This window comes from Aspergillus tubingensis (genome assembly GCF_013340325.1).
Source record: "Aspergillus tubingensis WU-2223L DNA, scaffold_7, whole genome shotgun sequence".
Lineage (NCBI taxonomy): Eukaryota > Fungi > Ascomycota > Eurotiomycetes > Eurotiales > Aspergillaceae > Aspergillus > Aspergillus tubingensis.
The window spans coordinates 1662060-1679339 of NW_023336281.1; the positions used below are offsets into that span (position 1 = coordinate 1662060).

The following is a 17280-nucleotide window of genomic DNA, read 5'->3' on the forward strand; positions in this document are numbered from 1 at the left end:
TAGTTTCAAGATAGCAACTCGTAATCAGATTGTATAGATTACCCCAAATTACTCCAACACTTTATATCATAAACACCAAGCATACGATCGTCCGGCCTACCACACTCAAGCAAGGAGATTTGATCTGTTCCGCCTGTCCCGATGCTTATCTTAGGTTAACTGTCAGGATGATCAGCGGTCCATTATCTTAAATACGCCCAATGGATGGACCCTATCATCCTGTTTGGGGCCAAAGACGGGTACCTGGTAGGATCGCAATAATCATTCCATAATCGAAGGTAGAGGCATCGGGGCATCTGCTCGATGCAGTATCAAAGCGCCAACTCTCTACCGCGTAACGGTTCATCAGCACCATTGTCTCTTCCTAAACTAACCGATTGGTGGCAGGCTTGGTGGTAGCGCCGGAGGAACTCAGTCAGCGTTGGATGGCGATCGGGTCTAAATTTAGCTGGGGGGGGATGCGGCCCCGAAAGGGTCCAGCACCAAAGCCTGAGCCCAACCAACAGCCTCCTAGTCCCTTGTAGGCAAACCTGTGTGAATCCATTGACACCCGCTTGGCACCTGCAAAGCCCGCCAACCAGATGGAGAAAAGCCGGGCCTCTTCCTCCGGCGCCACTCGCTCTGCCAACTTCATGTCCCCGTCAGACTTATATCCTGCGTGTGACACTCATTTTCCTCCCGTTAACTCTTTCGCTACTCTCGACCACACTTTGCTGCATCTTCCTATTTTGCCAGCCATTTGACGACATGTCAGATAGCACGCTGGTGTCAGTCGTTATCCGGAATCGCTAGTTGTTCCCGTCATTCGCTCCCATTTATCTTCACCTCCCCACCCTCCCCTTAAAGTGAGACGTGAGAATGCGCTGGTCAACGTGCCTTACCAGCGCCCTCCTCGCGTCCACAGCACCGCTGGCCGCTGCAACCAGACTCATTGAATCAAATGCTCTGAATATCTGTCAGGATAGCAACAATTTTACTGCCACCTACTTCAGCGTCCGCTTCACTCCCGATAATCGTTCTTTGGTTCTGAGTTTCGATGGCGTGGCCGCCATCTCCGGCAAAGTCACTGCCGATCTTTCCGTCGACGTCTATGGCTACCAGTTGACTGGGGAAACGCTGGACCCATGTAAAATGAATATAGAGGGTCTCTGTCCGATGAGCGCGGGTGCCATCAACGTTCAGAACACCCCAATCCAGATTCCGGAAGATGTGGTGCGCCGGATCCCGGGTCTGTAGTATCCCGCGCGCATTGATTCATCGTCTAGTGTTAACAATATTGCAGGTATCGCATACACTGTGCCAGACCTTGATGCCACCGTTCGGGTTTACATCAATTCCACAGATACCGGCACTAGTATTACATGTCTCGAAGCGACCTTGTCGAATGGAAAAACAGTCTACCAGAAAGGAGTCGGATGGACGACAGCGGTGATCTCCGGCGTCGGGCTTATCGCTTCAGCTGTCGCAGCTGGTCTGGGCAACTCGAACACTGCTGCCCATGTCGCCGCTAATGTGCTGGCCTTTTTCAGCTTCATGCAATCACAGGCCATGTTTGGGATGATCTCGGTCCACATGCCGCCGATCGTGGAAGCATGGACCCAGAACATGCAATGGAGCATGGGGATCATCCACGTTAAGTTCTTGGATACCATTTGCACCTGGTACCAACGGGCAACTGGTGGTACGCCGTCGACTGTCTTGTCGGAGCTCTCGACTACGTCTGTTGAAGTTCTCAAAAAGCGATCTTTGGACAGCGTGACCAATGTATTCAAAAGACAATACGCTCAGTCGGAGACCGCCACTACCGGTACCACAGAGGTGCGGGGTATCGATCGCGTGGGATTCAGGGCCGGCATTGAGGGCACCAACATCTTCCTCAACGGATTCATCTTCTTTGTCTTTTTCGTCGCGGTGGTTATGATTATCGTCGGGTTACTCAAGGTGGGAAGTCGCTTCCTGGCGAAGAAGGGAAAGACCAAGACCGACAAGTTTGGAGACTTTCATGTGTCCAAAGGTATCCTTTATCGGCTTATTTTCATCGGATTTCCGCAGATGTGCGTTCTTTGTCTGTGGGAATTTACGCAGCATGATTCGGCAGCCGAAGTCGTCCTGGCGGTGGTTATGCTAGTTTCCATGATCTGCACGCTCGGCTGGGCTGCCTTCCGAGTTATCATCCTCGCGCGGAGGTCGGTAGCAATGCATCGAAACCCAGCCTATATTCTCTACTCGGATGAGGCCTGTCTGAACAAGCTGGGATTTCTGTATGTACATTACCGAGCCACTGCCTACTACTTCCTCGTGTTCGCGCTACTGTACATCTTCGTCAAGGCGATGTTCATCAGTCTGAGCCAACCGGCGCCGGTTGTGCAGACGGTGGCCATGGTGATTATCGAGACCTCGGCGCTTATTGGAATTAGTATCGTGCGTCCATGGATGGACAAAAAGACCAATGGCTACAACATTGCCATCGCATCCATCAACTTCGCAAATTCCATTCTGTTGCTTTTCTTTTCCAACGTCTTTGACCAGCCCGGCATCGTGACCGGTGTGATGGGGGTCGTTTTCTTTGTGTACAATGCCGCATTTGCACTGATTCTGCTCTTCCTTGTTCTTTACAGTTCTGTGTACGCCATCTTCTCGAAGGATCCGGACTTGCGCTATCGACCGATGCGGGACGACCGAGGATCTTTTGCCAAGTCGGGGAGCCAATTGATCACAGAGCTCGATGCGCTGGGTACGACTGCTCGGGGAGAGGGGACTCCGGAGATGTGGAACAAAGGCAGTTTGCTTGATGACACTGGATCTGTTGCCAGCGAGGGGCTGCATCGAAGCCACCAAGATCTGGCCCGGGACACTGCTCCTGGTCGTGAAATGTCTGAGACGCCCGTCAGCCAGGCGAATTTGTTTCCCATCAGCCGAGGGAGCAGCCCTGTTCATAGAGCGGCGTCACTGAATGCCGCGGGTGTGCGTCGCAGTCTGTTGAGTGACAGCGATAATGCATCTGCGACTCATCCGCATGCAAACCTATGATGGATCTGATGGATAGGACAACTGGGGCGTTATTTTACTTTAAAATGTATCTAGGTTATATCTTGCGCGTGCTGAATCTATTTGGTCTGGTTTTAACATACGTGAACATGTAGGTTCTTCTCTGCATAACACCGCGCGGCACACCTCGGGTGTTGTGGATCTTCAGCGACGGGCTAACCCGACCCCCGTGGGGAATGCAGCGAACAGACCCTGTAGAGCCATCAGGCAACGCCCGGCGTTTCCGGCTGTCTCCCGTCTCTCTTGCCGAGTCTCCTCTTTCCACTTCTTCTCCTCGTTGTCTCCTCTTTTCATCTCTAGGACCCATCTTTTTCATTCTCTCGATCCACTGCCCACATGCCGATGTCTGCCAAGTCATGCCGCATTGCAGTTCATCTACCAACCAGCCAACAGCACGATTGCCTCGTCCCCACGCGCGTCATTTCCATCCATCACCCCGAACCAAGTAGCAGTGGAGACCAGGGATATGCGTCATTGCTCGGAAGGATGATCTACCGATAACTTTGATTGTTGCTACTATCGGCTGTTATTGTACCGACTGAGCTTGATGGCCGATATTTAGCCGTGCAGGAAGCCAGTTTGAGACACCCAATTCACAAGCTCATCACAATGTGGTCTTCCTGGCTGCTGTCGGCATTACTGGCCACTGAAGCGTTGGCCGTACCCTACGAGGAGTACATTCTAGCCCCGAGCTCTCGCGACTTGGCTCCTGCGTCCGTTCGCCAGGTGAACGGTTCCGTCACCAATGCGGCCGCTTTGACCGGTGCTGGTGGACAGGCCACTTTTAATGGCGTCTCGTCAGTCACATACGATTTTGGCATCAATGTTGCTGGTATTGTGTCTGTGGATGTCGCTTCCGCCTCCTCCGAGTCCGCCTTTATCGGCGTGACCTTCACCGAGTCTAGTATGTGGATTAGTAACGAGGCATGCGATGCTACCCAGGATGCGGGTCTTGACACTCCCCTCTGGTTTGCTGTCGGACAGGGAGCGGGTGTGTATTCAGTGGGGAAGAAGTACACCCGGGGTGCCTTCCGGTATATGACGGTTGTTAGCAACACAACCGCCACAGTCTCCCTCAACAGCGTCAAGATCAACTATACGGCATCTCCCATACAGGACCTCCGTGCATACACGGGGTACTTCCACAGCAGTGATGAACTCCTCAACCGCATCTGGTATGCCGGTGCGTATACCTTACAACTATGCAGTATCGATCCCACCACGGGAGACGCTTTGGTGGGACTGGGCGTCATCACCTCGTCTGAGACCATCACGCTGCCGCAGACGGACAAGTGGTGGACCAACTACACCATCACCAATGGCAGCAGTACGTTGACGGATGGAGCCAAACGTGACCGACTTGTCTGGCCAGGTGACATGTCCATTGCTTTGGAGAGTGTAGCTGTCAGTACCGAGGATCTGTATAGTGTCCGCACAGCGTTGGAATCTTTGTATGCTCTTCAGAAAGCCGATGGCCAACTTCCCTATGCTGGAAAGCCATTCTACGACACGGTCAGCTTCACCTACCATCTGCACAGCCTGGTTGGCGCGGCATCTTATTACCAATACACTGGGGACCGCGCGTGGTTGACCCGGTATTGGGGTCAGTACAAGAAGGGTGTTCAATGGGCGTTGTCGAGCGTGGACAGCACAGGTCTGGCCAATATCACAGCCAGTGCTGACTGGCTGAGGTTTGGCATGGGGGCACATGTAAGTATATACATGGACATCAAAGAGTGCAATGCTAACGAGAACAGAATATCGAAGCGAACGCAATCCTGTACTATGTTCTCAATGATGCCATCTCTCTCGCCCAGTCTCTGAATGACAACGCACCCATCAGGAATTGGACTGCTACTGCAGCCCGGATCAAGACAGTGGCAAACGAACTCCTTTGGGACGACAAGAACGGACTCTATACCGACAACGAGACCACCACCCTGCACCCGCAAGACGGCAACTCCTGGGCTGTCAAGGCAAACCTGACCCTCTCGGCCAACCAGAGTGCCATCATCTCTGAATCGCTCGCTGCCCGCTGGGGCCCATACGGAGCTCCCGCCCCAGAGGCAGGCGCAACGGTGTCGCCTTTCATCGGCGGTTTCGAGCTGCAGGCCCACTACCAGGCCGGCCAGCCCGACCGCGCACTTGATCTACTGCGGTTGCAGTGGGGATTCATGCTGGACGACCCGCGGATGACCAACTCGACTTTCATCGAGGGGTACTCCACGGACGGATCGCTGGTATACGCGCCGTACACCAATAGGCCGCGAGTGTCGCACGCGCACGGGTGGTCCACGGGCCCGACGTCAGCATTGACCATCTACACGGCCGGGTTGCGTGTCACCGGACCAGCGGGTGCGACCTGGCTGTACAAGCCACAGCCGGGAAATTTGACCCAAGTTGAAGCTGGGTTTAGTACCCGGCTGGGGTCGTTTGCGTCAAGCTTCAGCAGATCAGGGGGTAGATATCAGGAACTGTCGTTCACCACTCCGAACGGGACGACTGGCTCGGTGGAGCTGGGGGATGTGAGTGGACAATTAGTCTCGGAGGGGGGAGTGAAGGTGCAGTTAGTGGGAGGTAAGGCGAGTGGACTGCAGGGTGGGAAATGGCGGTTGAATGTGTAATGATTAGCAGTGAGCTGAATATATGACGACGTCGGTGTGATGCCTTTACTACGGCAATATAAATGTTGAGCTTTTTCTCTAATTTGCCCCAATCCACAACTACAAATTATACTCAAAATGAACCTCCTACTCCTCCTCTCATCCCTCCTACTCACCACCACAACAACAACAGCCACAACCCTCATCCCCCTCCCAGGAAACCGCATCACCATCCCAACCTGGCACATCCAACCCACCAACACCACCACCCCAAACACACTCAACCTAAATCTCACAACCCCAGATCCCCACTCCACAATCCTCGCCACCCTCCTCCACCCCCAAAACCAACCGAACCCCATCATCCCGCCCTACAACGAATCCACCCTCTTCCAAAGCACCACCCTCTCCACTATCCCCACAACCCCCTTCCAATCCCCCTGGCTCTACACCACCACTCTCACCCTTCCCAATTCCCAGTCCCACTCAAACAAAAACACAACCATCATCCTCTCAACCCACGGCATCTCCTCCCGCGGGGACATCTTCATCAACGGCGCCCAAATAGGCTCTATATCTGGAGCCTATAACGGCCAGGAATATGATATATCCCCACAGATAAGAGAAGGAGAGAATGAGGTGCAAGTGAAGGTCTACCCCGTGGATTACACAAGGGATTTTGGTATCGGCTGGGCGGATTGGAATCCCCCGCCGCCGGATAAAGGCATGGGGGTTTGGAGGGGGGTGGAGGTTAGTGGGGTGTATGGGGTTGCCGTGCAGGGGTTGCGGGTGGTTGTGGGGGAGATAGGAAGTGGGGATGTAAAGGTGAGGGTTAGGGTTGGGGTGAGGAATTGGGGGGATGAGGGTGTGAAAGGGTGGTTTATGGGGAGGGTGTTTGATAATACTACTGATGATACTAGTTCTGGAGTGCAGTTTGCTGAAACTGTCACTCTACAAGGTGGGGAAGTTACTACAGTTGAAGCAGAAGTTACTATCAAGAATCCAAAGATATGGTGGCCCGCTACCTGGGGAAACCAGGACATGTACACTGTTTCTGCGAACTTCACTCTCAGTGACGGAACATTATCTGATACAGCGGAGTGCTCATTCGGGATTCGCTCAGTCACTGCGACATTCACCGACCATGGAGACGAAAAAGACGTCTCGTTCAGAGTGAACGGATACCCCTTCCACGTCCGCGGCGCAGGATACAGCCCTGACATATTCCTCCGGTTTGATATAGACCGTGTACGCACACTCCTACAAGCTGTGCTAGATATGGGGCTTAACACGATCCGACTTGAGGGAAAACTCGAACACCCACTGTTCTATGATCTAGCCGATAGAATGGGCATCATGGTGTTAGCGGGGTGGGAGTGTTGCGATAAGTGGGAGGCGTGGGAGGTATACCCCCTTAATCATCTCTACCCTGTTGACAATATACTAATAGGAGGGGGTATAGTACAACACCGACCTCCAACCCTCCCACCCCTGGACAAACCACGACTACCTAACCGCCACCTCAATGCTCACCCACACATCCCTCCTTCTCCAACCCCACCCCTGCATCCTCGCCTTCCTCCTCGGCTCCGACTACCCCCCCAGCCCCCGCGCCACCACCCTCTACACCACAGCCCTAAACCACTCCGACTGGACCGCCCCCATCATCTCCTCCGCTTCATCCCGCATCCACCCCTCCGGAATGAAAATGCTCGGTCCATACGACTGGGTCCCCCCCAACTACTGGTACGGGGAGCGCCTCGGCGCAGCATACGGCTTCGGCTCAGAGCAAGGCGCGGGTGTAGGGATCCCCGAATTACCCAGTCTGCGACGGTTTCTCTCCGAGGAGGAACTATCCAGTCTGTGGAAAGACAAGAATGCAGGGATGTACCATATGTCTCCTGCTGGATCGCAGTTCCATACAAAGGGGGTGTATAATGCTGCGCTGTGGGGGAGATTCGGCAAGCCGACGTCGTTGGAGGAGTATGTGTTTCTGGCGCAGGTGGTGGATTATGAGGCTACTAGGGCGGAGTTTGAGGCGTTTGCGGTGAGGCAGAATAGATCTGGTGCTGCTAGTACTACTGGTGCTGCTACTGGTGGTAATGGAGGGGGTAGGGCGGCGACGGGCGTGGTGTATTGGATGCTGAATAGTGCGTGGCCGAGTTTACATTGGCAATTGGTTGATTATTATCTTAAGAGAGGGGGCGCGTATTATGGAGTGAAGGTTGGGGCTAGGGGGGTGCATGTTGCGGTGGATTATGAGAGTGGGGAGGTGTATGTTGTGAATCATGGGGTGAAGAGGGGGGAGGGGAGGGTGGTTGTTGTTGATGTTGTGGGGTTGGATGGGAAGAGGTTGTATCATGAGGAGGTGGAGGGTGTGGTGATGGGTCCGACGATGGCGAAGAAGGTTACGTCTGTTGTTCCTTGGGTTGGGGGGTGGGATGGAGTGGTCTTTCTGAGACTAATATTGAAGGAGAGTGGGGGAAACGTGCTAAGTAGGAATGTGTATACCCTCCCTGCGCAACTTGATGTTCTGGATTGGGATGAGTCGACGTGGTATACGACATTGTTAGTGAGTATGCGGATTTCTTGGCGTTGAGGGGGTTGCCTACGGTGGAGGTGGTTGTCACTGGGAAGATGGGTGGTGGTGGAGGGGTGAGTGTCACGTTGGAGAATCGGGATAAGGTGCCGGCGTGGTTTGTGAGGATCAGCATGGTGGATGAGGCCGATGAGGAGGTGGATGTGTGGTGGGAGGATAATTATGTGAGTTTGTTGGGAGGAGAGAAGGTGGTTGTGAGTGGGAGGGTGGATAACAGTGGGAAGCTGGGGATCGGGAGGATGAGGGTTGTGGTGGAGGGGGGGAATGTGCGGAGGAGGGGATGCTATATTTAATGATATGCTAGGATATCTGAATCTAAATAATTCTGAGCATGTTGATGAGTAGTATCCACATCTATACTATATCAACTGTGTTTAGATACATGTCCAAATCTAACTCCAAATAACCCAAACTCATGATTATGACCAGCATAATACCAACTGCATCACACTAAAACTGCTTCACCGTCTTCTGCAACCCCCCAAACCTCAACGGTTTCCTCGTATACTTGTCCGGCTCCTCCCTCGCCCCCTTCTTCCAATAGTCAAACTCCATCCACACATTCTCCTTCATCTGCTCGTCCATGGCCTCGAGGAATTCACCCAGATCCGGACTCAACGGGATAACTCCCGTCTCAAGCACGTACTGATCCCACAGCTTTAACAACACCTTCATCCTCTCTGGCTCATTCTCGGCCAAGTCATGCACCTCGCCCGGATCGTTCCTCAGATTATACAGCTGCCAGCGCTCTGGTCCCTTCGGTTTCGGGATATACACGATCTTCCAGTCGCCGTAGCGCAGGGCTGCACGACCACAGGTCTCCCAGCCCTGGATGAAGTCCTCTGGGTGGATGCGCGCGGCGCTGCCATTGGCCCAGGGGTAGATGGACTTCCCGCGCATGGGAACAATCTCCCGTCCCTGGTATGTCGGTGCGGGGTGCTTGAGACCGGCCATATCCAGAATAGTAGGGGCGAGGTCCATGACCGTGGCGAACTGGTCTGTTATAGCACCAGCCTGGACTTGAGGAGACGTCTGTACTGAAGTAGGGAATCTAGCAAGGAAGGGAACGCGAACGCCTCCCTCCGTAGTGTATGCTTTATACAATCTGGACGGAGCGGTAGCTGCCTGCGCCCACCGCGGGCCGTACCAGATGAATGAGTTGTAGTTGCCCAGGTTCTCGAGAGAATTGTCGTAGTATTTCTGAAGATGAGGGAGGACTCCACTCTTCACCAGAGGGTATGCTTCGTAGGCTGCGCCCTCAGCACCATTGTCAGACATGAAGCAGACGAACGTATTGTCCAGCTCGTCAATAGAGGCAAGGTAGTCGACGACCTTGCCTACGTTGGCGTCGATACATTCAACCATACCGGCGAAGACTTCCATCGCGGTGGAGGACATCTTCTGTTCCTCCGGAGAGAGCTCAGACCACGGCTTAGCCTCGTCTTCCTCAGCAACCACAGGATGAGGCTCGACGCTGTCAGGGATCATGCCGAGAGCTTTGAGACGCTCGAGACGGCGTTGGCGCAGGACATCAGGACCTTCATCGTAGACGCCGCGGTAGTGGTCGATGTACTCGCGGGGAGCTTGCAGGGGCCAGTGGGGCGCTGTGAAGGGGAGATAGGCGAAGAAAGGCCGGTCATCGCCGCGCTCGTGCCAGTCTTTCAGGTAATCACGCATCTTGTCGCCGTAGCCGTCGGACGAGTACCATCCATCTGGGAGTTTCTTAACGTATTGGTCGTCTTCCGTGTGCAGGGCGATGTAACTAGCTTCGAGGAAGGTAGGGGTCTCGTCGGCGCCTTGGAGCTGAGGCTCGAAGGCGTAGTGGTTGGAGCAGGCTGGTAGGTGGGCGAGAGAACGGTCGAAGCCGCGACGGTAGGGCGAGCGCTCTGGGGTCAGACCCAGGTGCCATTTTCCTGCCATCAAGGTGTGGTAGCCCCCGTCGCGGAGGACTTCAGGGAGAGCGACGACGCGCTCGTTGAGGTAGCCTTCGTAACCGGGCATACCGCGCTGAGGAGCGGTGCTCATGCCGCCGCCCTTAGGGTCATTCTGGCCAGAAATGTTGGTCCATTCGACGAGGTTACCCAGACCGGCGATGTGGTGGTCGGTGCCGGTCATGATCATGGCGCGAGTGGGGCTGTAGTTCTCTATTAGAAGGGGTTGAAAGTATGACGCATGTATACAAGACGGGAACGTACGAGCATGCTGCTGCAGCGTGAAAGTCTGTAAAGCGAACGCCCTCTTGAGCCAGACGGTTGAGGTTAGGAGTGCGAATCTCTCCGCCAAAGCAACCAATGTCAGAGAAGCCCAGATCGTCGGCGACGACTACGAGGAAGTTGGGGCGTTTCGGAGCCATGATGTACGATATGAACAAAGGACTATTATGCAAGACTCACGGCTGATTAGAGCGACAAGACAGGGGGTTTTGGGGTATTTAAGTGGCATCTACCCCGTACTGTCCATCGGCTCTCGGCTGAGGCACGCGGCCTCGCCATTAAGCGCAACCAGAAACCAGAATTGATGACGGGAGAGTATCAGATGGAGAGGGGCATCACTATCCGATTGGCAAACCGCGTGAGGAGACGGTCAATCCGCAGTCAATCCGCATGTTGGAGCCAATGAGCGGATCACGCCATGATCCCCGCTTCTCACGCACTCGGCTGTCGGCTGCCTTGCCTTTTACGATCCTGGTCGGATGATCACTAAGTTGCTGTCTCCTCAAGAAGTAGAGTGGCAACGGACCGGAAAAGTTTTGGGATAGAGGCAAGTTGCCCGTTTTTGAGGGTATTGCATCGCTGGTTCACGATTACTTAGCAGTGGCGGAAGAAGCACCCGCTGTAACAGTGTTATACCCTCACTGCCATTATACTGCCGACCCGTGATCATCAATGCTTATTGGCTATTATCTTAGCAACGGTGGTCTACGATACAGATAGTCCTGACAGATACTGGGGAATGCATAGTACCATATTATGATGTGGTCTACTCATCCCATACCACACTGCTCAACCCCGTTGATGTTCCAACCACCCCCGGTTCGCCGATCTGCACATTCGCCACCTCATCCCCCAGCTTTCCAGTCTGCGGGTCCCGCGTTACAATCGCAACATTCGACGACGATTGATCGCCAATCGCAACCAAATCTCCCGCCTTGTTGATCACAAACGTCCGGGGCACCTTGCCGTAAGATGAGGTGAGCTCGTTCAAGGTGACCGTGTTATTCGAGGAATGGTCCAAATTTGCCATTGAGTCGTTGGGGGCGAAGCCTTGATCGCTCCGGATCGACACATACAACGAGTTGCCCGCTTGACGGATTTCCGATGGTGTAGCCCCGTCCGGTAGCTGGCCGTCGGTGTATGGCTCGAACGACTGAAACTCGTCAAAGCTGAGACAGCCATCGGACGTGTAGGAGACCGTGAATCCTTTAAAGTGTCCGTCCAGCTCATCGACAATATACAAGATCTGACTGTCTTGCTGCCGAGTCTTTAGTTGTCTGGTGAGTGTAGAGTGCTCCGTCTGCCAGAAGAGGCCGTGTCTCGGTCCGCTGCCCTCCGGATAAGTCAGATCAGGGCAGGCCCCGTCCAACTCACCAGTAGACTTGTCGATGGCATAGACGCGGACGAGATCCGCTCCCAAGTCCGGCACGAGTATGAATGATCCAGTCGGGTCTAGGAGGACTTGATGAGGATGAGGCGCATTCTGCTGCGGGTTCTGTTTGGTTTCTGAGAGGGTGTAGCGGAAAACCTGGAGATTTTCATCTCCATCATTCAAAGGAAGGCGGAAAGTGGACATCGCAGAACCACCACTGCAAACATTAGATCACAACCATCAAGCCGAGGAAGATACATACTAGTGAGCGATGGCTAGATATTGAGTGCCGTCATCACCGCTATAGAAGATACTGTTTACCCCGCCCCCCGGTGCCGCAGCAGTGGCTATCTCCGTGAGGGTGCCGTCCTGGTCGGCCGCCAGAGTGGTCAGAGATCCATTGGTGGACGCATCGCCAGACTCATCGGAGCAGTAAAGAATGCGCGAGGCCGAGTCGAAGGTAAGCCAGCTGGGCATCGAGCCACAAGTCTTGAGCGAGGAGGCGATGGACAGGGAGTAGGTGCCGTCGCTGTCCTGAAGGGAGAGGCTGTAGACGGACCCGTCATAGTGGGTAGCGTAGAGATTGGTTGCTGTCGCCAAAGACAGACATGTTGCCAGCCAACTGAGAGCTAGTTGTCGACCCATGTTGATTTTAGGTGGTGCTGCTGCATCGAGGGATGATGAGGTCAATAAATAGCCACCGCACGGGGCCAGGAATGGATCTGCATTCTGCGGGTGAATTATTCCAGGGACGGTAGGAGCGCTGCAGCTGCATGTCTACTGTCAGTAATTTACAGAAACTCTGTAGCCGAGGGTCGAAGCCTGTAGCTGAAGTACAGCATCTCCTCACTGTCTCAGTCTAGCCAGCCATTCTGTTTGATTCTCCAACCATTGAGGACAGACTGATGGAATCCCTTGCTTGAGTTTGAGACCACCTGCACATTACTGTGCTTGTAAAAGATGAAGCAAGTCTTCCCATACAAAGCTAGCATACCATGACTTAACTAAGGCGAGAGGAGTAAAGAACATCAACAGACATCGCTTGCATACACCTTCCTGATCGGGCATCTTATCACGCCTATCGCGGGACCAAACAGTGCAAACACCTGAACCCTGGATAATGCATATATTACTAAGCATACGTACCGGGAATCCGGAGATATCACGTGGCGATGTTCTCCGCGGTTCCTGGTATGTGGCTTACAAGCCAACATCGCCAGTAACTCACTCACTATACTGAGACCACACTCCAGCATGGGCTGGGTCGGGGTCGCCACACTCATTGCAACAGCATGCTTTTTGCTGTACCGCTATCCCCCCGGAACCTGGGCTCCTGAGCCCCCGGCATCCAAACCACTCCCGAAACCCGTCAAACCCCCTGCGACAGAGGAGATACCAGTCAAAGGCGAAGCAAAGCCCCCTAACGATGAAGATGATGCTGCGAGCGACACCCAGACCACTCCCAAGGCAGTTCCATCCAGCGCCCCTGCGCTGGAAGTACCCTCTTTTCGACTTGACGACAGCGCCGATCAATCCCGCCCCTCAGTACCGCAAATCCAGACCAGCGCTCAAACTCAAACCACGATGAAACCACCATCTCAACCCCTAACTCAGACGAAGATGGCAGACAGCACTCTTATGCCTCCCCCACCCCCACCACAGCAATCGAACCCCGCAAAGAGCTCCTCCCTTATGCCTCCTCCGGCCCCGCCGCGTCTCCGTCCGATCGCATCGCAGACTACTTCTGCGCCCTCCCTCGCATCGGGGCGATATCCCCCACGCCCGAATAATACCACGAGCTCGAGCTCGTTGCGCCCACCACCCTCCGCTGCTGCTTCCCTGCGCGCCCCGCCGAGCAGCGGCCTCTCGAGCAGCACGCTCGCCCCGACGAAGGTGACCAAACCATCTAGCTCTTCGAAACGAGCGGTCCTCGAACCGGGATACTCGCCGTTAGACTGGGCGGCCTTGACATCCAACCCAAACAACAAGTTGCGGGGAGAGAACCTCCCCCCGACACTGATCCGAGTAACGCCTTCGATGCTGAAAGCACAGAATGGCCGCAAGGGCATGGACGCGTGGACATCCTACCAGGGAAAAGTCTACAACATCACACCGTACCTCCCCTTTCACCCCGGCGGCCGGGGAGAGCTTCTCCGCGGCGCGGGCAAAGACTCAGGGAAATTATTCTTCGAGATCCACCCCTGGGTGAACTGGGACGCTATACTGGGAGAATGTCTCGTGGGGATACTCGTCTCCGAGAACGAGTCGGATAATAAGCTAGATGCGATGGATTAATCCCTGTATACATAGACTCATGCTGTTGATTCGTGTACCTATTCTACACTTTAGAAGATGATACCCTAGACGATACAAATAGAACAGAATCATATCGTTATACCCTACAATCCCATGATAAGAAAGAAGAAAGAAGATAAGATTACAACTCATCCCTCTTAACCCCCTGAATACCCACCAACTCCGTCTCAAAGATCAACGTCGCACCGCCAGGAATCGGCCCAATACCCCGATCGCCGTATCCCAGCTCAGGCGGAATCGTCAACGTGCGCTTCTCTCCAATGCACATGTCCTGGAGACCTTGGTCCCATCTACACAGAAACAAGCAGCCAATTAGCCTATTTCCTTTCCATATATACTCAATAGCACAGATAATGGAAAGATGGTAAATACATACCCCTTAATAACCCTCCCAGCCCCCAACTTAAACTTCAACGGAGTGCCGCGGTTATAACTAGCATCGAACTCGGATCCGTCCGACGCGAGCTTGCCCCGGTAGTGCATGGACACTGTATCTCCGACTTGGGTCTTGCGGGTGCATTCGACCGAGTGGGTGACTTCGATTCCGAGGTTGGAGGCGGACGCGAAGGTGGTGAGGGAGAGGGTGAGGAGGGTGGCGAGGGTTGGGAGGCGCATTTTGGTGGTGGTGTTATATATCTGAATTGATGGATGGGTTGATTTGTTGGAGGGGTGAGAGTGGTAAATTGGGAGGAGTAATTGAATTGGGGAGATGCGGATACGTATACTTAAGTAGGTGGGAGCGGAGGAGATGCGGAGGTGGTTTGGTTTGGTGGTACTTAGTGGTTGCCGGGCGGTTAGATAAGTAGGTAGGTTTGGTTAGATTAGCTGGGAAGGGTTGCTAGGGGTATGCCGAATTTATGTTGGTGTGGAAGAAGACGCTACCTAGTGTAGTTTTCTACTTTTAAGGATTAATGTGATTGATTAATCTAACTAGCAAAAAAGAAGATAATGCTGATTGTAAAAGAGGTGACGCGCTAGAAAAAAGAAAAACAAAAAAACAAAAAAGTGACTAGACTGGGGCTCGATCCCAGGACCTTATGCGTGTGAAGCATACGTGATAACCAACTACACCATCCAGCCAACTTGTTGTGATGGTTTTCTAGCAGTACTGAATTATGAATGAATAAACATGCCGCTGGCCCAAAGGATTACTTTCATTCTCTTCAACATTGCGTAATTTCCATCTACATTCCACAATAACATGTTTCAGGTGCGATGGTTTGTGAAGACTGTCATCATATACTGTCATAAATGGTATCTATATGTACAAAGAAGAGATCTATCTAATATTTTAAGCCCATTTACCCAGCAGGGCCATCAATAAAGCACCGAGACATAGTAGACCGAAAGCCGCCAGAACGATCTGGATCGGTGCCTTTCGCATCGACGTGCTGAACATGAACTCGTGGGCCAGTAGCTCCACCAGGGCCGTGTAAATGAGAATGCCGGCCGAGATCGAGTCAAAGACACCGCTGACGATCAACGTCGTGGCGCCATCAGACGCATAAGAGTCGCGCACGCCTAGACCGATCGCAATGGCAATAGGCGTGGAGATACCGTAGCCAAGACCAAGGAAATAGGGGGTCCATCGCTTGGAGTGTGGCCAAGGAACAGTAGCTAACCGAGATCCCAGACCCAGGCCTTCAAAGGTTTGGTGGAAGACAAGGACAACGTAGAGTGTCACAAATTCGGAGCCGGTGACCGCCAGGGTCAACCCAATGAAAACGGAGTGGAAGATGATTCCGAACTCTAAGATGAAGATGGAGGTCAATTGAGCTACGTACTCCTCCAGATCGGAGTGCTGCTTTCCGAGCTCGATATCATGGTGTTCGCGGGAATGACCGAGATGGTCCTCCCCCGGCATATGGGTCTTCATGTCAACCGACTCAGCAGGAGAGGAGGTAGTAGTATGCTCGATTTTCTCATGATGGTGATCATCCTCGTCGTGAGAATGGCCGTGGCCGAATCGAGCAAAGCGCATGACCATTAGCTCCACGAAGAACAGTACCACAATGGTCATTAGCACGATGCCCTCGACCCAAGAGTATTCTGTGATTGGGCCGGTAAGGCAGTCGTCGGTCAAAGCCTCTTCTGCAGGGGCAAGCAGGTGAATAAATGCGGTGGCAATGATGACACCGGAGCCAAAGTATTTGGCGATGAAGAAGGCGCACTTTGCAATCTTGGAGTCCTTGAAACTCCGGGCCATGACGGGAAAAAGAGCCCCGCATGTTGAACCGATGAGAATGACAAAGATAGACGAGATACGCAGGCCCATACGGCCATCATATCCGTTGCCCGTCTCACAAGCAGGTGTTGCATCTCTGGCAACTAGACTTTGAAGAGAATCCATCTTCCACCGTTGATTGTATCCGACCGGCAGTCCTCTGCAGACCGTCTGGACCAGCTTAGAATAGCACGGGCCTGTCCGAAGAAGATAGGGATGATCGAAACAACGTCTGACAGGTATCCGGTCCAATGGCGTGCAGGATCGTGTGACAGGAGGATAGCGGAAGTGTAGGCACGTGGAAGAAGAATGTCAACTGCAGTGATCGGTTGAGATTGCTGGAGGTTCGTCTGCAAGGTCCCCCCGCTCTTAAATTGGTTTCTCAAATGTGCGCCAAGTTGTTCAGTGTGAGAGTTGGGCGTCCCCAAGGTCCCTAAGGCTGGTCCACGTCAAAGGGTCCGGCGATGAACGGCGTTGAACCGGTGCTGAGGACCTTGGTGGCACTGGTGAGGGGTTGCACAAACGCGATCGCTGAGGCGTCGATTTCGATTTGAGTTAGACAAGAAACGATCTCAGCACTTGCCAGCGCGCAGCTCACCTGGACACAAGTGAGAAGTTCAATTGAGCAACACAACACAAAGCAAGAACAGGGGATGAATGCAGAGGCGTCTCCATGATGGCGGGCGACGGAGACTTCCAGTCCGTTCTGGGTAAAGTGCGAAGTTGCATCAGATGGGAACCTTGGGGGAAAGCGGCGGGTTCACCTCAAAGAGTTTTCGCTCGAAAGTGAGGACCTTGTGGACGAGGTCTTTCTTTTACTGATCTCTGATTGGCTCTGATGAACTATAGCGGGGAATTTTGACGCAATGGTTAGCGGCCCGGAACCTTGTTGATCCGATGCTGCT

At 53.5% G+C, this 17280-nt stretch overlaps 8 protein-coding genes and 1 non-coding gene across 9 annotated transcripts; 4 read left to right on the forward strand and 5 right to left on the reverse strand.

The window, feature by feature from the left end:
* Nucleotides 1–858: 858 nt before the first annotated feature.
* Nucleotides 859–3030, forward strand: AtWU_05512 (transient receptor potential ion channel family protein; the record flags this gene model as incomplete). Its single annotated transcript, XM_035500622.1, has 2 exons — nt 859–1228; nt 1283–3030. 2 exons carry the CDS (start codon nt 859–861, stop codon nt 3028–3030), a joined length of 2118 nt encoding a protein of 705 aa, XP_035356515.1.
* Nucleotides 3031–3657: 627 nt separating this feature from the next.
* AtWU_05513 (putative alpha-L-rhamnosidase A) lies at nt 3658–5672 on the forward strand (the record flags this gene model as incomplete). The annotated part of the gene is made up of 2 exons (XM_035500623.1): nt 3658–4758; nt 4806–5672. 2 exons carry the CDS (start codon nt 3658–3660, stop codon nt 5670–5672), a joined length of 1968 nt encoding a protein of 655 aa, XP_035356516.1.
* Nucleotides 5673–5789: 117 nt separating this feature from the next.
* AtWU_05514 (putative glycosyl hydrolase) lies at nt 5790–8543 on the forward strand (the record flags this gene model as incomplete). Its single annotated transcript, XM_035500624.1, has 3 exons — nt 5790–7055; nt 7114–8087; nt 8225–8543. 3 exons carry the CDS (start codon nt 5790–5792, stop codon nt 8541–8543), a joined length of 2559 nt encoding a protein of 852 aa, XP_035356517.1.
* A 157-nt stretch (nt 8544–8700) lies between these two features.
* AtWU_05515 (arylsulfatase) lies at nt 8701–10603 on the reverse strand (the record flags this gene model as incomplete). The annotated part of the gene is made up of 2 exons (XM_035500625.1): nt 8701–10384; nt 10446–10603. 2 exons carry the CDS (start codon nt 10601–10603, stop codon nt 8701–8703), a joined length of 1842 nt encoding a protein of 613 aa, XP_035356518.1.
* A 626-nt stretch (nt 10604–11229) lies between these two features.
* Nucleotides 11230–12480, reverse strand: AtWU_05516 (lactonase family protein; the record flags this gene model as incomplete). The annotated part of the gene is made up of 2 exons (XM_035500626.1): nt 11230–12052; nt 12098–12480. 2 exons carry the CDS (start codon nt 12478–12480, stop codon nt 11230–11232), a joined length of 1206 nt encoding a protein of 401 aa, XP_035356519.1.
* A 609-nt stretch (nt 12481–13089) lies between these two features.
* On the forward strand, nt 13090–14130 carry AtWU_05517 (cytochrome b5-like heme/steroid binding domain-containing protein; the record flags this gene model as incomplete). The annotated part of the gene is made up of 1 exon (XM_035500627.1): nt 13090–14130. The coding sequence occupies one exon, from the start codon at nt 13090–13092 to the stop codon at nt 14128–14130; it is 1041 nt and encodes a 346-aa protein (XP_035356520.1).
* A 142-nt stretch (nt 14131–14272) lies between these two features.
* On the reverse strand, nt 14273–14766 carry fkbp3 (peptidylprolyl isomerase family protein FPR2; the record flags this gene model as incomplete). The annotated part of the gene is made up of 2 exons (XM_035500628.1): nt 14273–14441; nt 14528–14766. 2 exons carry the CDS (start codon nt 14764–14766, stop codon nt 14273–14275), a joined length of 408 nt encoding a protein of 135 aa, XP_035356521.1.
* A 391-nt stretch (nt 14767–15157) lies between these two features.
* AtWU_t141 lies at nt 15158–15231 on the reverse strand. Its single transcript has one exon. It is a non-coding gene; the product is annotated as a tRNA-Val (tRNA).
* Nucleotides 15232–15442: 211 nt separating this feature from the next.
* zrfB (low-affinity Zn(2+) transporter ZRT2) lies at nt 15443–16501 on the reverse strand (the record flags this gene model as incomplete). Its single annotated transcript, XM_035500629.1, has 1 exon — nt 15443–16501. The coding sequence occupies one exon, from the start codon at nt 16499–16501 to the stop codon at nt 15443–15445; it is 1059 nt and encodes a 352-aa protein (XP_035356522.1).
* Nucleotides 16502–17280: the final 779 nt, after the last annotated feature.